This window comes from Limanda limanda, chromosome 13, assembly GCF_963576545.1.
Source record: "Limanda limanda chromosome 13, fLimLim1.1, whole genome shotgun sequence".
Lineage (NCBI taxonomy): Eukaryota > Metazoa > Chordata > Actinopteri > Pleuronectiformes > Pleuronectidae > Limanda > Limanda limanda.
Window position 1 is genome coordinate 22037807 of NC_083648.1, and position 25156 is coordinate 22062962.

Genomic DNA, 25156 nt, shown 5'->3' on the forward strand with positions numbered 1-25156 from the left:
CATTTAAGCTAGGAGGTTGAATTTAAGTAATATAGTGAAAGTTAAATGTAACTCAAGTTGTTGCAGTGTTTTGTTTATTTAATTTGTCACTTTATGTATATCATGCCCTACTTTGTAGAAATTTTATAATTTTTTAAACAATTTTTTCCAATAAATTTCACAGTTTTTCTTTCGTAATGTTAGCATAAGCATGTTAGCATTGCCTATATGCATTTTGGCCGCTTCAGTATTTTAGTGTACTCATTAATCCTAGTATTATTTGTTGGCTGGGTTTAATATTAATGCTGCTAGCTACCGTTTCTCACCCGGAAGTAGAGAAGAAGCTATTTGTACTAATTTGCTTATCATTTTTTACAAGCCAGTTTTGCTGCATCATTATTATTAAAGTTAATAAGAAAACACATTAAAAGTTTATTTTGAAGGATAATTCCGATTAAATACAGTTAAGAGAGTTAAGATGGATCTGTAATATCGTATAGAGGTAAAATCTGGATCTGCTACACTAGGTCGGAAGCTTCATTAGTGTTTCCCCTTCATAGGCAGGCTTATTGTCTGTCCCTAAGGAGCAGCTCTAGTTTCTATGCCCAGACAAACCACAGGTTCATAGACTGAGGCTCAGTAGATATAATATGACCATCAGTGCAATGACCAGGGACAATACAATAGCTGTGTGTTGCTTTCAGACACCCTGGCAGATGGTTGGGCTAGATACATACAATAGAGACTGAGATGTGTGTGCTCAGGGTGACTTTTCATGAGCTTGTCCTGTGTTAACTTCAAGGTTGGAAAGATGTAACATCACATGAAATCTGTTTTTACTGAAAACACAGTTTTGTGTTATAAGAAGGTACTTCCTAGAAATATTCAATCTGTGGATCATCAGTTCATTTTGTGGTTTTGAGTAAAGTCCTTCACTGTTTATCAAGGTACCGGAAAAGTTTATAGCAATGAAAAGTTGAATTATGAATGAGTGTTGATTGCAGCTGTTTAGCTGTTGGGGCGCTGGGAGTTCAGAAACCTGCTCCTGCTGTGTTATGGAAGATAAAGACTTTCAGAGGTGCTAATGAGTTCTTCAGCTCTGCCTTTGTTTCCTGTATAAATCAGTCACCACAGGTCACAGTGTCTGCCGTGGCACATGCAGCTGCTTTGTAGCATCAAAAAGCACAAATCCAGTGCATGCGTTGCTTTGTTACTCAAACTGAAACAAAAATGTGTCTAAGGAAAAAAACTGTATCACCTCTGACATGGAACACACAGATACAGTGTTTAGCTCTGGTGGTGTGGTTCCCTGTTCCACCCAGCTGGCCGAGGAAGAGCCTCCTCCCTGTAGCGGCTATTTGTCTGCCTCTTTTGGCTGTGCTTATTTGTGCGGTAATCGAATGCATGGCTGCGTGCATGTCTGGCTGCTGAGTGGTGCATGTGTATCTGCATGTTTACATAAGAGTTGGCTGTATACACAGAACCCGGCGAGACCCACCGCAACACGTCTGGCGGCAAAATGTGACCCGTCTTGCGAGCCCAGCAAGGGCCCATTACCCTGAAGCTGTCAGGGCGCTCGGCTGCCAGCTTTTAGCCCGTGTGCCCTCAGCACACATACACTAACAGAGACGTCTGCAGAGAGGGGACAGCTTCCCTAGTTACCTGTTTACTTGATGTAAATCTTTGGAGTATTAAATTAAGATTTAATCTGGGATCACCCAGTAAATATTGTATAAGAGGTATAACAATCCCTTCCCATTTATAACGATTAAGTATGTTTTTACAATCACTGATGAACGTTATTCTTTTTCAATATTTTGATACAAATTCCATAGCACCAACAAACCAAATACCCTTATTAGATTAAAATGATAAGCCAAAAATATCACTACCATGAATAAAGTTCTCTGCTACTGCATACACATTCAACAAGACAAATTATTCACGTGGGCTAAACACGGCTATAGCTAATAAAGAAACATAGAGTGCCTGTCCTTCATACTATGTCTGCATTGTCATAGTTGCTTTTGAAATTAGGTCAATTATTTAACGGACAAATTCATGTTGCACCCTTTATGTTTAGCCACTGGTGTTTTCTGATGACATCCCACAGGCAGGATCTACAGTCAGAATCTGGAGGCTGCACTTTGGTGCGTGTGCACAGAATTCTGAGCTGGATCTTTTTAGGCGTTGGAGAAAACAGAGTGAGGGAAAGAGGAGGATTGCCAGAGAAAAAAGGGAGGGAAAGAGAGAAGTTAGAAGAAAGCCGTACAGAGCTTTGCCATGAATGAGAATCATAGTTTAGTGTCACTATGTGCAGTAATTACAACGAGGTCATCTTTTATAGACAGCCTGACGTTTTATGGATTATTGTGGAATGTTGGGAAATTAAAAACTACTTACGCATAGCGGAATAATGTCTTGGTTTATTGAGTACAATCAGGAAGTCCCCTATGAATAATAAAACCTGTTAATTTAGTTATTAACACGTTCTCTTTATTTATTAGTCTTTTTAATCTTTGAGACCACAGGCCCTCTTAAACAAGTCAATAAACATATATAGCATTGTTTTAGCAGCTCGATACCTCAATACCTGAAACCCATTAATTTTATTAGAATTGTCTCCAACATGATTTTGAGGTGATGACATTTTTAATGAGTATGTTACACAAGATTATGCATATCTTCTTTAAGGGGTCATTTGATAAACACAGTTGAACATGATAGATTTTATAGGTAAACTATACTTTTTATGTACTACTTTAAACTTTAAATACCACAAAGTTTTGGGGGGTTCAGTTAATGGAGTTTGTGTTTGTTTCTAGATCTAACTGACCCTTAACACAAGTTAACAATGTCACTATTGAGTTATCAAATTGTAAATTTAACAGCAACAAGGTTTGGCTGAGGTCTTTCTGTGTGGAGTTTACATGCTCCCTCCATGTCTGTGTGGGTTTTCTCCGCTTCCTCCCAAAGTCCAAAAACAACCAGATACGGATTAGGTCCATTAGAGACTATAAATGGGCCGTAGGTGTGAACTTGAGAGCGAATGGTTGCTTGTGTCAAATACATTTTTGTATAGCAATTTGCACAAAATGGTGGATCATGAATAGTAACATGATGCAAATATTAAAGAGTCCTGACATTCTCTACATTTCTGTAAACGCGATGTGCTGCAGTTGGTGACACTGTTTTGACCTTGGACAACCAGGTAGCTAGCAGTGTCTGGCTATCTTGATCTAAATTTGTCTGTTGATATGGACTTTTGGTTTGTGTTTGACAAAGGTGATTGAATGCCTTTGCGGTTGACTGAAGACAATGAAGATTTCAATTCATTGTGTCCCTGTATTCTATCTTTGGTAGCTAAGGGCTGCTGGCTTTCTGCAGATACCAGGCCAAAGTCCAGTGTAAGACACAGAGAACAGGAGAAGACACATAAGTGTGCACACTTTCTACTCTATCTGTTCTCAAGTTGACCATGAAAGTGGAGAAGGGGGCTGTATTTAGTTGGAGCAGTTCATATCGGATCATGTGAAGGTGTTTTTAACATGAACAAGTTACATAGGTGGTCCAAGTTGTTTTAATTTTCTTGCCCAACTGTAATATACAATAAGCCTGAAATAATTTATTTTAAACGTTCTCTAGTCTCACAAGATGAAAAACCCTTTTATTTCTGCACAGTAAGTCAAGAACACTGTGAGGATGTAGGCGGACATGTGTCTTTATCAATGATGAAGACTTGAGACATCATGACCATAACCTCAGAGGATTCATCACAAAATTTAAAACTATGTTGAGGAGGTTTGAATATGTCAGGAATCATGATGGTTTTTATCAGTAACAAGTCTTGAAAACGATGACATCGTGGATAGGATGTGTGCAGCTAATCCGGCTCTAAAGGGAGAAGGATGCAAACATTGCATCCGGTCTCAAAGGTAAATACTTGTAATATTAGTTGCATCAAGTCTAAATGGGTTACTGAACTGGGCTCCGGTCAGGATGGTCACAAAAGAACCCAGTGCCTGATGGGTTCAGGACTGGCTCAGTTAGTCTGCTCTCTGGCTCGGACAGAAGAACGCGGCTCGGACAATAATGCTTGTAAATCCCTGTTAATGTCAGTGCTGTGTTCTGCAGCGAACCAATTATTGTTGATTTTACTTTTCTTTGTATTTCTTCATTTATCTGTGGGTTTTTATTATTTTTTGGGATGGACATTTTCAACTCGTCTCTCTATCTGTGGCCATGAGCTGCATCATCTGGAAACCCATAATACCCTCCTTTCTAAATGCCAGTGCTCTGGGTGGATATGCCACTGTTTCTTTCCTGGATAAAATGCAGACAGACTTGTAGGTAAAGGCCACTACCTATCAGCCAATGTCCCCAAATGCTGTAGACAGTTTGGCTGAGCTGTCTGGTATTTTGAAACATTGTATAGGCTCAAAAGGTTTTCATTTAGCGAAAGGAAAATAAAAATATCTTCTCTATCTATATCTTATCTTTTTTCTATTCACAAAGGAAACTGTGGTGTTACATTGGAGCAGTGTGCTTATGTGAGTCAATGAACAATCTGTGAGCTAGGGCTCTTTATTTCCCTTTCATGTCAAATTTTTCTCATTTATCCCACTTTTTCTTCACTATTTGGATGTAAATTCCATGTCGTCATTAGCAAAGAAATGTGGAAATACAGTGAGAATAATGATGATGATGGTGATGATGAAGTTTTGCAGCTTCACTGATCCATAGAGGTGCATCTGCTTGATGCTGGCAGTAGCCGATTTGTCCGTGTTCTAGTTACTGATCGAGGAGAAAGAGGATAAATAGGAAGGAGGGTGCAAGATACTGAACTCTATGTATTGATCCGATGGAGTGAATGTGGAGAAGAAAGGAGAAAGGAAAAGTCGGTGTGTTGTGACGGGGAAAAATAAATGCAGCTGAAATTAATCACGCTCTACTTTTCCATGTTTTCAAAAGTCATGGGCAGCATTATTCAGAAATACTAGCATTAGCATGCTTGTTTGAAAGAAGCTGCTTTTGTATTACTGCACATGAGTCTGGAACAAACAGCAGGCTCAGTGCAATTTCACACACTGTGATTTCAGTGGCAATAGTGGAAGTAAATTATTTTTACTACTTGCTTTAATGTCATTGGCAATTAAGGATAGTAGGAGAGTATTTTCACTTCACTTTTGTGACTGACTGGGCTGGAGTAGCAGCATTGTAGTCAAATGTCCACTTCCTCGAAAACCTGTGATGTCTGTACATTTAATTTATTAAATATCTATTTGTGAATATGTACTACTAAATGATACATTATTACCTAGGGTATACCTGTCTTTTAAAGCAGACCTTCCAAAACATAATCGCCTTCAACCCAATTACCCCCAATAAGAATGCATTGGAAGTAAAGCTCTGTAAAAAACAGGGGCCAGACCCTAACTGTAAGAGTCTTAGCCACACTTGTTGTGCCCATGTCACCGAAGTTTTATGGGTAATACTAGGTTTGGCAGCTCTTAAGGGACCTTGACAGTTAAACTAGCAAAGTAAAGCCTAAGACAGTGGACTCAATTAGTAGGCTAGAACATAATCAGCAAAGAAGCACATCAACGTTGCAAACTCCATCTACAATAACCTTACCTCCTCAATTGCTTCTCCAATCACACATGACAGTTTTATTATCAGTTATCATGTCTTTATGTGGGGCACCAGCTCGGTTCATCTGTCTTAATACATCAGATAATGAGGAGGAAACAACTCAGTGTACTTGTAGTGAAGACGACGAGTGTCCTCTTCAACCTCAGTCAGAGTGGTCTTATATTGTAATAACGCTTACACAGCCAACACTAGTCGTGGTAGCAGACAAGATCACTATAGTTGCTGTGCTACACATTCTGTGCAAAAATAACAGAAGTTGTACTGCATCAGGGTATTGTTATTATTTATGCCTTTTATCACTTAGAGTTAGGCATCATTTGCTGCTATATTGTGGTGTCCTCTCGTTGGCATCCTTATTTCCCAGTCTGTTTGAACACAACAAAAAATCATTCCAATGCTGTCACATATGCAAAGCTGAGGAAGAAACCTGGGGGAGGAACGCGGAGGAGAAAGGAGGACAGAGGGTTGAAAAGAGGACAGAGGGTTGATAAGAGGACAGAGAAGGAAACGGGGAGTCAACATGGATGCACAGTGGGGGCGGGTGGAGTGAGGGAATGGCAAGATGAGGCAAGAAGGGGAGTGGGGGTGCAGGCATTCTCATGTTAAGCCCTTATAAACTGCCGCCCTGCAAACACACACAAACACACACTGAGTGAGCATGAGTCACTCGCAGAGCCAGACACTCTTAATAGACCTAATATATTCCACCGTCACAGACAGACCCATTCTGTCACACACGGCTGTGTGTATGTGTGTGTCTCCCAGTGTTTGCACAGTCATCTGCGACAATATTATTGATCTGCTAGCTTCCCAGACACAGGACTATCACAGTTAAGCTCCAATCAGAATGTTCTTAGTGGAAACACACACACACACACACACACACACACACACACACGCACAATCTTGAAATTATACACACGAACACACAGATACATATTCATGCTAACCTGAAAGAAGCCTGTTCTGAAGCACACACGCTTGAAATCATATTCTGGAAAAACAAGAAAAATGCAGTTATTATGTTTTTGAACATATAGATAATAGCTGCTTTGGTCAATATTCTACATTAAAAAACATATAATAAGCTTATACAGTTAAAATGCATAATTAAAGTTACATTTTTTGCCGGTGAGGTTCTTATAAGAAGGTATTGTTGGTAGTAGTCACATCAACAAATTGTTATTTCAATAATTTTTCAAGGCCAAAAAAAAATAAGAAAAATCTAAAATTTACCTTGTGACCATTTAAAATGCTTCTTACTAACTGATGACTCACTGTTAACAATCTCTCAATATAATAATATGCCAGTCGATGACCATTTTTCACCTTTTGCAGATGATACTCCACATTTACCAAAACACATTTTTTAATGGTGCTTTTGGTATTTAATGGATAAAAAAAAGTCACATATCTCTTATATCTTGAATTGATGAACACCAGCATCTCTGTTAGATGTTAGGACTGCTTGTCATGCAAATGACTGCAGATTTGTCCTTATTTAGTAAACAGTAAATCCAAAACGTTAAAAAAAATATAACTTTGATTTAATTGAACCTTATTTAATCAATTTCTGGTCACACACTCCCTCACACATCCTGAATATTTAGAATTAAACCTGGCAACATGGTTTTACAATACAAAACAGGCCTCCTGCCAATTCAAGCTGCTTCATCCACAAATGGGCAAATAAGAAAATCAAACACCGCTCTATGAGATAAACTGCTGATACCGAAACATGATTAACGTAATTCCTTAAATACAGATTGACAGTTTGAAAATGAAGCACACCTGGGAGTCAGCTGCAGCAGCACGGTGGGACCTAAGATAGATCGTCGGCCATTTTGGCTACAAAGTGATGTTTCCCTTAATTTAGCTCTGGGTGTCTGCCATCCAGTAAAGTGGCTTGGCTGGAGCCAATCGATGCTGATAAGGAGACCTGGCACAGGGCTCCTGATAGTGTGTGTGTACAGTAGACGTGTGTATGTATTTGTGTGTGTGTGTATATGTGTGTGTTTGTGTGTGTGTGTGTGTGTGTGTGTGTGTGTGTGTGTGTGTGTGTGTGTGTGTGTGCGAGTGTGCAACAGGTCAGTTCCAAAGCCGGCAAATTGATTTGACATCTAGCTAGAGAGTAGATGGCCATAGCTTTGGCTTGTCAATCGGAAGTTTAAAAGAAAAAAAAGAAAAACACGGTACACTGCTGCTGAAGCCCTGACAGTTGAGCTAAACACTGTGTTTTGGCACCGGGGCTATGTCACGTATCAGTTCTCAAGGAGAACTTGTCCAGGCAGCGGCATTGGGGACACAAAATCACTGTAGAAAGATTGAAGTAAAGTGTGCAGAGGCCTGGGAAAGATTTGCCTCCCTTGGTATTGCTTTTTGCTCCTAAAACCAGCAGATGAGAGAGTGTGTCAGCATGTGTTATACGACTGATTTGTAACAAAGTCGAAGTAGCCCGTCTATTACAAGACAAAACCGTAACTTCTGCAGGAAAGAAAATACTCCTGTCTCGATGATAAATGTCCTCTGAGCTGTTATCCCAAAGGAAAGTTTTGTCTATTGACAATCACGCTTATTTATAGCTCTTGACAGGCTCCGTTATTCGGCCCTTGATAAGTGGAAAGAAAGGGTGGAGATGTGGAGAGAGCGTTGGTTTACTGAAGTCAGCACACATCAGTTTTTGTTTGTACGGTGCTCGGCTGAAAAAGACGTCTGATCTCTGAGACTCTTTGTAGTCATGCAAAAAGGCTCATTTTTGATTCTGTTCGAAGGAAGGCTTCAACTCTCATGCAGCACCATGAAAGAGATGTATCACAGCCAATCATTTCTGACATCATGTTTGTCAAGAGATATTTCTATCCACATCGCTTTCGGAGAAATCCTGACTGATTGGCATTGCTGGAGAGTTTGGGCACATGGATTATTCATCTGCCAAGAGAAATACACACGTGGATACCTTCTAGGGATGTGAACTCTCTTGAGGTAATTCACAGAGCGGATCTGGACAGACTGGCCGGTGTCACACAGAGAACCAACATGTTCTCCTCATCACTTCTCATTTAACTTCTGGCCCAGAGTCAAAATGGCCGCCTCCCACACTGGCAGTCTAGGAAGTCAATCTGACCAATTTACTGGGTCACGGGAGACTTCTGCTGTTCCCTCTCTCTCTTTCTCTCTCTCTATCGCAAAGCATTTGTATGGAGCATGTGGACGGGGTAACAGAAATGGCGAGCTGTGTCTCATCCTGCTGCGCTTTAATCACTCGCTTCAAAGGGTCTAGTGTTTTTCTCTCTCTCTCTAGATGGCAAGTGGAGGAAAATGAAGCTCTACTCCACCTCGCCTGAATTCCTGTACATCAGACCCAGACGAGACCGATATCTCCCTTCACCTTCGCTGTGCCCGCTCCAGTCTGGCAGCTCATGCTGAGCTTTTTTATTAAAAAACGGGCAAAATTTCACAAAAAAAATATTATCGGCTGCAGCCAGACACGGAGCTCCGCATTCAGTCAGTGATATTCTCTTTGGAGATTGCAATCTGCTGCTGCACTGCTGGCAATCAGAATTATTTATTTGCATTTGCAACTGCACAAAGTTGAATTTCTGTTGCTTCCTTCTGCTTCTCTCTTACCTTCGTGAAGATGCAATCTGTGTGTTTTCTAATAGACAAGCTCATCACGTACACGAAATCTGACTTGATGGCATTGGTGTTAACACACACACATGCGGCACGGACATCTCACCCCATATGTGTTCTCCTCTGAGTAGTAAGTTTCTCCATGACCCTTTTACTTTACGTCATCTCTGAACATTTCCAAGTTTTTTCCACTAGTGTAAATTGTGGAAATAGGTGAGTATATAGGAAAGTTGACATTAATTGGAGATTTAAGAACATTACAAAATCTGCCACTTTGCTCTTTTCACAGTAATTAAAACCACTTGTTAAACATTTATTGACCAGTGTCTTGGCTGTACAAGGGGGCCTGTCAGTGCAAAAATATCCCCACTGCTGCAATGTCATGAATTCAAAATTATCCATTAATATGATCGAGCAAGTTCTGGCAACTGTAGCCTCAATTCAATCAAAGAGGGGTGGAGAGAGGGCAGGACAAGAAAAAGAGATAGAAAGGAGAGAAAGGTAGATTTTGCTAACATTACCATTAAACATTAAATATATTTTTGTCACCTATTGATAATAATTCTGACTCTAGCAGTCTTCGTGACTTGCTTGCACTGGCTGGCGACATCAGTGACAGCACTGATTAAAGTCCGAAGCCGAATGTTTCTCATTGACCTTTGTTCTTTCAAAATGACTCGGTATGAAGAGTTTTTATTATGTCATGAGGGAATGTGGCTAATTGCTGGTGTTATTCTAGGTTTTGCACATGTTCCGAGAACTGCATGCTCATTTTGGGTCAGCAGCGCAGACTCCAGCTTGCACAGAGGCTAAAATCTTGCATTGTAGAATTTTCTACCATCTCATTACAGTATCCTGCCATGCATTATGCTCTATGTGGCCCTTCTCTGAGTCATAATGTTCAACAGTCTCCCGAGGCTGTTGACATTTTCAACCCAATGAATTCTCTCCTCTCTTGAGATATGAGATACTGCCGAGGTAGATAGTACCTGAACAAAGCAGCAACAGTTTGCTATTGTTCCAGTACAATGTGTAATTAGGTAAAAGTCAGGTGACCGGGGCAAGATAAAGCACGTAGTCACTGGGATTCTATGTCTTCCAACTCAGACTGTAATTAAGGATCCACAATGGCCTTTCTGTGATGTGCCTGGACCATGTCCCCTAGATGGATGATGGGCTGTCTGACTGCCACCTACAGTACAGCAGCAGGAAATTCACACTGAAGTCCCATTTCATTAACAGCAGCATCTGCAAACTCAGTGTGTATCTTTATTACTTTATTATTGTAGCATGATGCCCTGTGTTTCTTTCTATTCTCTCAGCATTTACCACGTTAAAGGTCTCAATGCTCTCACTCTTTAACCTTCCAAGTGCTGTTAAATGTTCAAGTTTAATATCACATGCTCTATATGGACTCATTTATGTCTCCAAGATGGTAAATCAGCATTCTCATATTAAGAGACCCAATACGTCTCATGGAACTACTGGCTTTCTCTGCTACGTAAGTGTTTCAGCATTGAAGTTGCTGCTGCCCACCTACTCTTATTTCATCATGTGGCTAATAGAGTGGGTTGAAGCTTTAAGTGGCTATAATGGTTATTCCTATAAAGTGAATGTTTGATTATAAGAATCTATAATAAGTGTTATAGTGAAGTCAGACCCATAACTTTACTGTTCTTTACTGTAACAGTTCCCTCTCATAGCCTTGTTTTCCACAGCAGCCGGCAGCTGCAGGAAAGCAAAGAAATCAAGTGTACACTCCCTGCTCAGCAACCAACAAGTGACAGACACAGTTGACAGTGACGGCTTGAAGAACATATCAGCATTTAGCAGCATTTAACAGCTTAAGAGCTAGACATGTAGAATACATCAGGAGTTAGAGGAAACTTAAAAATGAGCATAAAGTCTGTGAATGTGATGCAGGTTTTAACAGTAAATTTAATCATTATCATGGCCTCTTCACATATAAAAAATAATGTCCGCATTTTGACCGAACATTTGCTACCAAAATATAATTTGAAGTGAAAGTTCTCTATCTCAGAGTCTTTAATAGTAGCAGACCGTGGGCCAGTAGCTAATGTTAGTAAAGCTTCAAAGAGATGTGACGTGAACACGATCCTGATTGTGAACTATGTGAGCATATATATCTTTTCTTTTTGATCTAGAGTGCAGCTATACGCACATTTTTTGAGAGGACAGCTACTCACATTTTTTTCAGAGGAGGCAAATAACTCCTGTTGCAATGAACACTAGAGGACGGTAATAGATTGAAGTAAAGCCTGATATCATAAACATTGCTAACCTTTAGGCCCAGATGGATAATCAAACTCTCAGACTCACACTTTTAACTCTTTGGTCAAGGATAACAAAGAACTGCACAATTCAGGGTGCTTGGATACAATTAAAAGCAGCACCTGGATTGTTTTCCTTTGCTTGATGTCTGTTGTGGCAGCAGTAACCACCCCCTGTCTGAGAACTGATAAAGAGGAAAAGAGTGGTACTGAATGCCTAATTAGTTCAGCCCAACTGAGAAAGAATGGACCACAACAACCACGAAACACTCAGGATCACAGAGGAAAGATTTAGGAGGATATTTGTTGGATGGAGGCTCGGACCAAAGTTTAGTATCACTTTACATCACACTTAATATCCACTGTATGATTTATTTTTGTATGCAGTTAACAGCCGAGCCATGCCGAGTTGTTTCTGCTCCCTCTGGGATCAGCCAGTGAATTATGGGGCTCTTTGAAGTCATGTCAGCTTGCGATACTGCCAGTCTTGTCCTGCTTTATATGACAGGCACGCAGCTATCATTCCCACAGCAGAAAACACATTTTGACATTTAAGCAATGCTCTCTGTTGCAAACTGGCATCCCACTTTTTCAAAGCACTGAGAGTGTATACTTTAGGATACTCCTTAACAGAGGGGTCGGGGGAGTCCGGCCTCCGGGCCGTATGGGTGAATCGAATAGAGACCTTGTGAATCAGAAACAAATCGATTTGGGAAATCAGTGGCGATACCCATGCATGGTCAATAAGTGGTAAAACAGGTTTATATTTGCAGTGCTAAAAGGTGCAGTGAAAAGTTAGGTGCACCAGTGCAACCAATGTGAAAAGTTAGCCTGGAACCCTGGTGTGATATAGGTGTTGATGAAAATTAATAATTTAGTATGGTTAAAATGGCCGTTAATAGAAATATGCCTTAACCTGTGCTCCTGCCTTGGTTCAGGTCTGATTGGGAAACTGACACATGTACAGGCAGAAGATACAAAGATCTTGAAACATCATCAATATTAGCGGCTTTCAGGCAAGCATTGAACTCTCCTGACATTCTCTGCAGAAGCTGTAGCTGGGAATTATTAATCGGATAATGTCTGAATAAGCTAATGTGAGAATACAAAAAGAGATCCTCTGCAGGGTTCACAAGTGAGTGGGCATGTTGAAGATGTTTCTAACATGCAATAGATGCAAAGTCAAAAATTTAATAATAAATAATCAACAAAGATGTCAAGATAGTTTTTGGTGACAAGGGACAATGCCGGTCTCAATCTGCTCTAAAGAGCATTTTATACATTACAATCTCCTGATATGTTGCTCACGTGTGAAATGCTAATTCTGAGAATGTCTACAACCAAACATGCAGACATTCTCCAGAGAACATCATGTTGCCGTCTGAAAATGGCTGTACAGATTGGTAAAACAATATTGCAGAAGACCTGTTGTGCTCCTTAGCATAAACAGTGTTCATGTAATGATAGATATTTTTGTCAAACAATCTTCCTTAAATATCAGTGTTCAGTGGATTTGAGATCTGCTAACTGCAAAAACGGTAAAGTATGATTCCCATCATTTTCATGTACATTAAACCATTCACTGAGACCCCCTTCCCCATGCCTCAAATGGGAGCATCAGTATTTGACACGTCTCTGCACTTATTTACAGATTTTTCCTTAAATATGTCACCCTATGTCGATCTTCAGTGTTCAGCATTACAATAGCCCAACTGTCTGTCTCACTTAGTGTTACAAAGTAGTATGAGTGCGCTGTTTGGCTGCAGCGGAAGACAGCGCCGCCAAAATGCATGATTATGTGCAAAACAAAGTCAAGCAGCAGTGATTGATGGTCAAAGGAATGAAGAGAATGAATATCGATGAGGCTTTCAGGAACAACAAAGCAACTCCACACTTTCCCTTTTTTTATGTTGAAGGGAAAACTTTGAGCAAATGTCGCATTTCTATGCTAATTCAGACCTTATTTCGATGACTATGAGCTTTTGAAAAGTGCAGTGTCAGTTGCTGTGGACAGAGAGTGAGAATCAAATTGCAAGAGACGCGCAGAAAGGCAGCTAAATGTAGCTGTGAATATTGTGCAGATGACTAGCAGTGATTGATGTCAAAATGAAATTTATGCATGAAAATAATCAACATTTGCTTAAGTCATCCGTCGTGTTTTTATTTGAAAAGCCTTTGGGTTTGTGGTGCGTTGATGATAAGTCTGCACAATGTTGCTGAGCAAATTAACAACTAACTGTGGCTTTTGCTTTTGAATCTAAATTAATGTGGACACAAGCAATGGCTGCAGCTTTTGTTTTTTAGGCTTCCAAGAGCTTAAAAGGCCTTTGGTTTCCTTTTTTTTCTTTATCAGATTTTTTTTTACATTTTCTTCATGGGTGGCTCTATTATCTAAAAGCTCTGTCTACAAGAGGGACGGCCATTGTGGACAGACCTGATAACAGATAAAATGCGGGACATGGAAATAGATTTATTATATGGACTGGGTTCAGACTGTGTTTATTGGCTGGATAAAATGACTGGATTTTCACTGCTATCTCTGGCATTCACACTTTTAAACCTACCTCATTGGATTTAGCAGAGCTCTATCCTCCACTACTCGTTCTCTCACTCCTCATACTCTGACTCTCCTCTTCTGTGTTTCCCCTTTGCTCTCTCTGTATTCTATTCCTATTTTCATTGTCTACCTCTCCTCTATTCGTTCTCCTGCTGCTTGTATATCATGTTCTTTAACTCCATCTCTCATTCCCTCTTCCTCTCTCCATCCTCTTCTATTCTTTCCATTTTCCCGGTCCCTTAATGCAGCGGAACAGCCAGTTAGAGAGATGAAGGGGTCGGACAGCTGCGGACCAATTTGTAGCATTACCTGCTTTTCTCTCCGAATAGAACCAACTACCCAAAGAGGCACCATAAAGCAGCTGAGAATATCAGGTCAGAGTGAACAACAGCACTTGATCATTATTTGAAATTATATAACATTATGCTACCCATCTATTTTTTACCTCACTGAAAATAAAAGCTTATTATCAAGTGGTGCTTTAACCTAAAATTGTCATAACTGGACTCAAGTACTGAAATTTCGAGCTTTTACAGAGCTTGCAATTTACCTGATTTGAATTATACCTTCTTTTGTCTCATTATCTTGATATTTATATTTTACACTTTTTTATATCATCGTGATGACAGGTGATAACACATACCCACTTTTATTAATAAGCACCATTAGGGTTTTATTTTATACACCTTTGCCTGGTGGAGATCCAGGAACCTTTTGCCATCTTCTGTTTAAACAATGATTAAAAGCTTCTAATGATCTGCTGAGCAATTAAAGGTCACTGAAGAGTTTTGCATTCCACTTTTGTGTATTTTTCCTCATGACTTGTTATCTTCACAATGTGAACCATTCTCATAATAGAATCAATCATTCTCTAGTTGTTTCCATGAAGGCCTCCTTCTGCTCTAGAGCAGCTCTACAACTTCCACTGAACTCCAGTCAAACTCCATGTGAGTCCAAGTCAGTTGAGGTAGACATTCTCCTGCCGGCCCCCCATCAATAACTCTAATGTCAGAATGAGCCAATATGAGATTATCCAGAGGATTCACCAAGATCAAACTCGGAGCATTTTGTTGACGTTTGTAAAACACAACGGATGCAAAAATGAAAATGAAACCAAAACAATACAAATATCTCAGGGTGAAAAGGTTCCGTACATAGAATACACAGACGGAAATGTGATTCGAGACCTTTTGTTGATATGAACCGATTCAGGTGTTGATATGCTGTTATTGTTCCATTGCTGTGAACAAGTCTGAGCTGAAAATGGCTTAGTAAGGCTGAACTACTGGAAAGCCTCAGTTGGTTAATTCTGGGTTGACCAAAGATGTGACAAACTGTATCTGTCTTCTCGTGACCCTGAGCTGGGAGCAAATAGAGGATAAGACCTCGTCCAAGGGCCACCAATTAGTGCCAAATATCAGTTATATTGCTATTCAGTTCTTAAACAGTGAAGTTGGAAATATTTTCAGAGCTTCTACCGGTTTGATTTTCACACTTGAGGGGAGGTTCCTCCACTGTTTCAATCCTAATTTAGCAAGGTCAGTCACTGCAGCTTGTAGAAATGGCCTCAGGCATTTTGAGCTAATCCAGTATTGTCGTGGAGCAGCCATGCAGTTAACATCATTGTGCCTCACTTGTGTTTATGCTATTTAGGATTATGCAAAAGCTTTGTGTTTTGTGCATAGCAAAAGTAGCAGAGGAGGAGCACAGTAAAATATGACATAGCTTTTTTTCCCATTAATTAATGAATTAATTACTTTTAAAGCCCTCTATTCGCCTCCAGCTTGAACTGTAATGTTGGAGCCTTTGTACTCAGTGAAATCAGTGTCTCATAAGGACACAAACTAAGCTACACTCTCCCCCTGCCTACGAACACTGCATTAAATCATTAGCGGTGATGAAGTGCTGTGCCGTGGCATGACCTGCAGCAGGCGAGTTGATCACGCTGTCAATTAGTTCTCTCTCTTCCCACTAATTATACTGTCACATCTCATTGATGTGCCATAGAGATTCAATGGTAAAAAACAGACCAGCTCCCTGTGTTTCCTGGGCCAACAGGTCAATGAGCTGTTTCAGATAGTGAGGTCTGATTAGATGTATCTGGTGGCCAAGAGGAGGAGGACTGCGGGAGAGAGAAGAGAGGAAGAAGAAGGTGGAAGTGTAGTTTGGCTGATGATTAGATGGTTGATAGGTCGATCGAATAAAATGTTAAAATGCTGACCTCTCCCCATCAATATTTCTAAGAGCCCAAAAGAACATTTCCAAACAGCTTGTTTTGTTCGATCTGATATTCCAAGATGTCAGTATATTCAGTAAATTGGTTTTAAAAGGAGGAAATCCTCATCATCGTCAGTGAAAACGTTATGAGGAGCAGGATCACTCATTTTTTAAAGGCTTGAAGCTGAAAAAAAGTTGTATCCATGGGCTACGGCTTCAGGACATGTTCAGTAGATCAACCTCTGTCTACTGATTTTGGTGATCCACTGATTCTGCTCAAATGCTATCATGGAGGGGATAGTTTTAGTTTTGAATGCAATACCTCAACAAATATTGATGATAATGAATTGTAAAAACTTTGCTTAACCTCTGATTTTTCTTTGAGCATCATCACAGATTTTCAACAGGCCAACACTTTGGTTTATGGCAAAATATCAGAAACATTAATTCCACCCAGCCTCTGTTGCATTTTGTGTGTGATGCTTATTGCCAAACCTTGTGTGCATGCAGACATATCTTTAAACGGAAATTTTTTCCTCTATTTACCTTACTTTGTAAAGTGCCGTGAGATAATGCATGTTATGAATTGGCACTATACAAATGTAATTTAATTGAAAAAAATATACTTTTTTCAAACAACTTCCGTTAAATAAAACGTAAGTAAAAAGAACAATAGAACAAATAATAATCCTATAAACAAGAGATTATACCAGAGATGACAAACTATGAACAAGAGACAGGTGTGGAAAGTTGCAGTGGTTGTTTGCATTTAAGGACAATTCAATGAAAATATGAATATAAGGAGGACAAATTCACAGTATTTGCTGGAGTAAGCAGAGAGTTTTGGTGTGGACAGAAACTATACAGCTCAGGGTTATGATGGTTCACCTCAGGACAGAGGTGAGGCCTTTCCTCTATCTGTCCTTGTGGCAGCAGGGCTGAACCAGTCTGTTGGAGAAAGGGCTCCTCTGTCTGTCCACTAGGAGGTGGAGACGGTGCTCGAGATTGTCCATTATGGATAACAGTTTGTTCAGTGCCCAAACACAGAGAAGGTTGGTTTGGTAACACATTAGCGTTTAAGATACCTTATTATATCCTCACCAACTTCTTTCACTCTTTCTTCTACTCTCTTCACCTCTCCTCCTCTCCTGTCCTCTCCTCACCTCTCCTCCTCTCCTGTCCTCTCCTCACCTCTCCTCCTCTCCTGTCCTCTCTCCTCTCCTGTCCTGAAATCTAAAACCCTGATGCACAGTTTAATATTCCAGCTCCTGCCCCTGTCAAACCAGTTGATGATAACACCACTTGGCTTGTTTCCTCACACTTTTCTGCAGGGTTTCTTTGTGAGCACTCAGCCTGCATTTAGTTTTACCCACAACCCATCCTAGCCACATTTGCCTCCACTATGGGATTTTAAGGAGCACCGTGGCAACATTTGAAACCAGCAAGAGCAGGGAAAGAAAGTGAGGAGCAGGGTGTCCTGCCCTTTAAGAAAACATCGAGTCAGACTGTGTCTTCAGTACTGGCTGTCTAGACCCAGACTGGTGATAGTAATCCTCATCATCCCGCTCTGACCAAGATATTTCGCCCGATATAAACACACTCCATCCTCCATGACATGGGTGAATGCCTCGTGTGATTCATTTCGGTTCTTTGTGCAGCAATGTGTGTGTACGCGGGTTTGGTATACACCTGATGAATGAGGAGTCTGCTTTGCTGACAGAGGGTCCCATTAACATGTAGCGCTTGGCTCTCCCTCACTATCAGTCACACACACACACACACACACACACACACACACACACACACACACACTCACACACACAGCCACACACACAGACACACACACACACACACACACACACACACACACACACACACACACACACACACATACACAGAGAAAAGGATGATTTAATAGCATCTTTTCAGTGTCTGCAGGGAGTGAATAGCATTAATTGGTAGGTTTAATTATGAAGGCTTTAGCTCTCAGATATTCCACACCAAAATGGCTTTTATTTTGAATCCTGCAGCAGTTAGGACAACAGAGAACAATCTATCAGTATTGGAAATGACTGAATACTGATGATGTAAGTGATAGCTGTTTTTGGTCTCTTAGCAAAGGTCTTTAAGAGACTGATGTGAAGTGTTTTTTGTCAAATGTCATATGTAAGAAAAGACTAAAAATAAAATTGCCAAGGGTTGGATGATACCACTGACTTTTCAGTATGCTAATTCTGAGACCAGCAGGGAAGTAGCTTAGCAGTAAGCCTGGAGGAGAGGGTCTGGTTTGTTTGCAAAGTTAAAAAAAAATCCAATCTTGTGCACAGATGTCTGAAGAAGATGTCTGAATTTCTAATCGGTGTGTTCACAGTTGTGAATATAATAATCACCTCAATGAGCCTCAGTTGTCTTAACTTGATAATAGATAATAGATTCTAACGTACATGCTGACAGTCAAACCAAAAAGCCTTAAGTACAAAGAAGCCTTTCAGGGTCATTCAAAATGAGAGGGAAAAATTTCCAATGTCTGTGTCACTATAAGTCATGAGAATATGTCTGTTATTCTCATGAGATACAGACTCAAGGTTCATGTTATCACATCACCAGAGACAGGATGGCAGCTCCAAACACAAAACATAAACCATCTGATCTGAAGTATTCCTGCAGCGGCCTTCAGACCTCTCAGGTTAACCATCTTTGGAGCATCCTTCAGATCATGCATAATATGAGTCATACACACTTTTAAAAGGTATTAAAGTGTGTGTAAGTAACACATTCTTTGACAGGCATCTTATTAAAAAGTGGTCTATTACTCACTGGTCGAGGAGAACGAGGCAGTTAGATGTGTTTAAACGCAGCACTGAGTCCACTTGAGGCTGTTTCATTCAATGAGCCTTAGAAGTGAATGCATCGCTTCCCTGGAAATCAGAAAAATCCATTACCCAACTCTCATCAGAGGAGCTGAATGCAGCTTAACGCTGATTACTTTATCCCAATGCCTCAAACTATTAAGAGCTTATGGTTTGTTCACTATACTACTACTGATCCGTTGTACCTGTTGACAGGTAGTTAGCTTTACTACATTGTGCCTTTGTGTTAATTAATGGAGCCAAACTGTGTTTCCCCTTGGATTTTTTTCTTTTGCAAAGTAAACAAAAAACGAAAACCTAGTAGTATGGCTGTAGTCTATAATATTAGGTTGGTAATACTGTTATTTTGTTGATGTTCTCAGTTACACACAGCATCTATCGCACATCTGTCGGTCCTGGGAGAGGGATCCCTCACATTTGGCTCCCTCTGAGGTTTCGACGTATTTTCTCCAGTTAAAAGTTTTTTTGGGGTAGTTTTGCCGCACCTTGTTAATCCCAATGAGACAAATGATTATTTGTGGATATTTTCTATACAAATACAATTTGATTGATACATGGAGCATTCACTTGAAGACACTAATTTTTGAACGTGTTGCTGTCATTGTTGTTAAACTAATGTTAAATCTCTTTTAAGAAATAGCACAAGAAAAACTGAGCCAGCTTGAGACTAGACAACGAGAGGGCTGTTAGCATATTGAGCAGCTCAATCAAATCATTTTACATATTTTTATAACAAAGTGTGGTTGGTTGTGTGAAAACACTGACAGAGAGAATCTTGTCTATAAAGACAGCCAGGAAAAAGCTATCAATGATATTTCAGTGATATTACAGCAAATAGAAAAAATCTATCATCTCAATTTTCAATTTTCTGTCTGTGCTTTGATAAACTGTTTAGTGAGATATTAAGAGAGTAGAGATAGCACAAATTCGACCTGTAATTTCAGGCAGAAGCTGACACGAAGACCTCATTTGAGGCAGAGCCTTGAGCAAAAGAAAATTAGGACTGAAAATTGTGTCCAGCGACTATCACATTTTTCATATCTGCAATGGGAAATGAAAATACTCACAGCCAATTTTTTATTTAAAGTTAATTGTTACCCGTCCAACAACCGTCAAACATCTCCCCAACAATTGAGATGCTAGAGCTGCTGTCTGCCTTAGATCCAGTCCTAATATGGTTATTCTGCCTCAGGCCTTGCAGCTAAAAGTCATCTTGTACCTGTGTTTTGTCCGTCGACCTCGACTATATCACATTAGCTACGCGGATCTACTTATTTCCTTGACTGATTGATCTAATAGAAACTGGCAGTTATCTCCTTATCTCCCAAGCTTACTATTTAGAGTCTTATCAGTTCATGTGTGTGTATGGATTTTTTTCTTTTCTTTTCACTCCCTGCATTGTTTTGGTATGTCTGACATATTTATGTTGTTGTGAGAAGAATAGAGACTCTGTTCTGAGGTGGTTTACACTGATGTTTTATCTTTCTTAGCAGCTCTAACTGCTCTTTAGAAACATGGTTTATTTATCTTGAATCCTTTTGTGGTCCCTGAAATATTTCTATGACAAGATTACACTGTTTCACATTCTCGATAAGATAAGTCTCTAAAATATATAGGAGAGAAACAGCCTTTGTCTTCAGCTTGACAACAATGTGTTTTGGAAGGAATATAATTGATTCTGAAAAGATTCTTCGACCCCACATCTTGAGGAATTTTCCCAAAGCAACAGGTCATCTTTCAGCTGAATGTGAAAGACACAATATGAACATGATATAAAGTTATTTGAAACTCTACAACCCAACATTCTTTCCAAGGCTGTTTTATTACAATACTGTAACTTCAATTTTAAGTTTTACAACTTTATTAATAAAAATATTTAGATTCATCAGATGAGTTGTAAACAGTATCTCACAGTAGAAATATGTCCTAAAACATAACAAATGCCAGAAAGACACGCAGCACCAATTCAACAATTTATGAGATAAACAAATCAGAAAAGCATAAACAAACAAAAAAAAAAGGGTATTTTTTCATTAGAGTTTAACCCAAGCCCCTTAAACCTCTTACCCTTGTTGGTTTGGGCTAACCCAACCCCATAACCAAATTAAAGAAATCCATTGTACATTGTACTTAAACCTATTTAGGATGGATTAACTTCCTACATCTCTTAATAGAGCCGTTGCATCAGATTTGTTTACGGCTTGATGTTCTGCATCAGTGAGATGCAAGGGTTACCACCTTAAACAAAATTATGTGTCTAGCTAATAGAGAAGAATAAGCAGTGACCATGTGCAAATGAGAATGAGACTGAAAACAACTGGAAACTGAAAATCCACCAGAATATTAGGAGAGGGTGTCATATTTCAACCATAAGCCTTTGAAATTGTATCAGAAAGGATACGATTTGATGAAAAATACACAGGTAATTGCTTATGAGGCAGAAGGAAATGATGTTAGAGTTTCAAATTAGTCTGCTAGTGCACCAACAAACAAGATCAAAAGGTTGTGTACGGTACAATGCTTTTTTTCCTCATATTTCTAACATTGTTTTCTCTCTGTTGTTTGTCTCTTACAGTTCCGCAGAGGAAAAATTTCGCTGGAACAACCAAGGTAATATTTCCTCACACACACTCTCAAATGTTTGTCTGGAACCTCCATTGTTTGCATTGTTGACTGTGCTTATCACATTGGCAGCCACTGTAAAAATCCCCAGTCACATTTTTCCAATTTGTTGATGTAATGCTTTACAAGATCCACGGTGGCTGCTGCAGTCAAAATGCTCATTCCAATTCCCCTCTCTGCTCCAAAAAACAAACAGAAAATGCTTGTTGGAACAAATAAAAAAACGTCTCTCAAACACCCGGGGCAAACCTCACCTCTTCTGACAGCCGAGTAAAGGTCAAACTGCATTTGCAAAAACTTCTGAGCATTTAATTTAACCTGTTTGCGGTGCCAGATGGGAAGTGTTTTACGAAAAGGACACAAGAATCAATGAGTTTTAGTCCTTTGAACAATGAGAAAGTCAGATTTCGACACCTCTCGGCTATTCAGCTGAAAGTATAATGCACAGTCATGTCAATTAGGATTCTCTGCCTCTTTGTGAGTCATGTTATAGGGAGATGAGAGTAGATGGATTATGGGAGTGCAGGGTTGGCGACCTTTGCCAACAAAGAGGCGACCGAACACAAGGAAGCCCAGAGGTCTGTGGTCAAAACGCTTCACACTCACAGCTCCCACTGTCCTCCCTGGTTTTCAGCCATCTGCTCGGCCTCGGAGGGACAAAATTTACTGTCATGAAAAAGGAAAACTCTTGCTCGCACCAATCAAACCATTTGATCTCGCCATTACCCTGGAATCATTAAAAACTAAAAAAAATCACTTCTGGATCAAACAAGATTGAAAATGAGTTTTGGCTTTCCTGTGCAACGGTGAGAGTAAATCCACCGTGATGCCACAGACAGCACTGGATATCTTTCACCAGCAGCATCAATATCAGTCTGAAATTGCATCAGTCGAAGTCAATAAAATCAGCCTCCTAAATCCACACACTAAGGCCTCTGCTATTACCATTTCTCTCGCTCTCTCTGTGAGAGATTAATTCTGCTCCCAGGGCTCTTTTTTTAAGGTTTTACCCTTTAGAAAAACTCCCTCAAACTCACTTAAAGGCACTGGGCATGTTGTCGGCCTCTCACTGATACAAACGCCCTGGTAACAGAGTATAAGGCTCAGACCTATAGATTTCACTCCCACAAGATTTGTCGCAGGATTATGACCATTTACAATTGACACGAGGTTTACCAACAGAGTAATATTTGATGGTTGTGATGTGGAGATATGAACAAACATGGGAAAAAAAGGACATGTATGAGATAATCAGAGTTGCCATGACTAGATTTTCAACTGGGTACATACAAATAAAACAAATGTGGTGTCTCCAGGACTCTCCTGCACATGTTTGGAAATACAAGTTTACCAATTTGATAATCATGAGTAGAAATCATAGGCCCTCAGAAATGCCAGGTCAGTGGTACTAGTTTTCAAGCAATATCAAATTATTTGTGTGCATAGGTATTCAACATACAGTAAATAACTTTATCTGAATAAATAGAAAAGACTATATCCAACATTTTAACCTTAGTACTTTACAAGTCTGTTTCAACCAGGTAAATACAAAGTGGATATTGTTGTTGTCTTATAATGTAGTATTACATTAGTATAACAAGTAATAATGTAATATTACTTGTATTTCATATTTCAAATTTTCAGTCTGTATTCGCTTCCAATAAAAAAATCATGTCAGACTGGTTGCAAGCAGTTATTGATCGCACCATAATCAAGGATATACACAACAACAAGACAATTGTGACGTGACACGTTAAATTGTAAGCATTGGGATATTTATTCCAAATCGGTTCGTGGATGTTTATTTTTAAGAGGTTGCATCGAACATTTGAAGAAATTGGTGTAACCGCGAATAATTTTTACATACTGGCATTTAATGACAGATTATATTCAGAGTGTGACAGGGGAAAAGACAGTGGGGAAGACATGCAGCTAAGGACCTGGTCAGAACCGGACTCAAGCCACGGCACACTAATTTAACATACTTTAAACCTGTGGCAGAATAGCCTGTATATGTCTATCAAGTATAGTCTGGTGTGTGAAATGTACTTGATGAGTACTTGAAGTCAATCTGTACATTCACAATTGATGTGGAGCTGGAGAAAATGGGGGTCAGTGGAGGCTCATACCCCTTGTGGGTGAATCCAGCCATGAGGCTTAACTTCCATCTCACGGTGCAGACACGTGGAGGAACAGTGCGAAAGAGGCAGAAGGGGCTGTGTCTTTCTTTCCATCATGGTTTTTTTCCCTCTTTTGTTTCTGCACATGCAGATGGACACAAGGACATAGAGGAAGAGCTGACAACAGGCCTGGAGCTGGTGGACTCGTGCATCCGGTCGCTCCAGGAATCGGGCATCTTGGACTCCCAGGACACCTCTGCAGGAGACCGTAAGAGCAATTATTCTTATTTTGCGGAAATTATTTCCCCTGGCAATTTTATTTCCGGAGACAGCCAAGAAGAATGGCTTTAGATAGAATAGGTATAAAGCAATTGTAGACCAGTGGGGATAGATACTCCACAGAACAGCAGTCTCCATGTTTTGGCTAATTAACTTGTTGAATGTTTATGAAATCACCAAACAAATGTATTTCAGAAAGCCAACCTCCATTAAAACATGAGTGAGTTATATAAAAGCAGAGCGAAAATAAAAACTGAAATTGATTTCTATTATATTTCCTTTTGTTATTTTAATCAGGCAAATGAGATCATCTCACTCACTTACTCCTTTTAGCACATTCTACAAAAATGACTATATGATTATACCCTCAATACATCTTTTCTCTGCTCTGGAGGAGTTATTTCATGTCGAGAGGTCAAATGCAAATGCTTGCATGAGCTGGATATATTCTCTAAATATGCACTTAGAAATACAGAATAAAAGCTTAACTTAATTTTTTGTTCATTTTGCGTATTATTACCTTAAACTTGTCTTAAACAAAGATGTCTAACCAGTCATATATACTAAAGCCTTTTGAAGCCAGGTTTCCAAGTCAGACTCGTTTTTTTGCCAAATAGGTTTTACTCATACAAGGAATATGTTTTGTTGTTTTTTTGCTGTGCATGAATACTTAAGTTAAAAATATAGAAGAGTATGTACAAATTATATACGCAAAAAAATAGACACAAGAAGGACATTAGATATATGCAACTGAACGTTTCTACAGTATGTTTCAAAGTGACAGGTGGATTTTTAACATGTATGCAGTGTAAGGATGGGGTGCTGGGCTTTACTCAACAGGCCAGTTCGAGTTGGGTCTGGTCTGACGGAAATACTTTGCTATTTAACAGTTAAATTCTCCATATTCACTAGCTATTCACCAATTCTGTCTGCCAT

At 39.7% G+C, this 25156-nt stretch overlaps 1 protein-coding gene across 4 annotated transcripts in view; it reads left to right on the top strand.

The window, feature by feature from the left end:
- LOC133018218 (catenin delta-2-like) overlaps nt 1-25156 on the top strand; it is a 130227-nt gene that overhangs the window by 20440 nt on the left and 84631 nt on the right. For all 4 annotated transcript variants that reach the window (XM_061084535.1, XM_061084537.1, XM_061084538.1 and 1 more), the window contains exons 3-4: nt 21775-21809; nt 24093-24209. In XM_061084535.1, coding sequence (XP_060940518.1) covers nt 21775-21809; nt 24093-24209 — 152 coding nt within the window. The remainder of the gene's footprint in view (nt 1-21774; nt 21810-24092; nt 24210-25156) is intronic.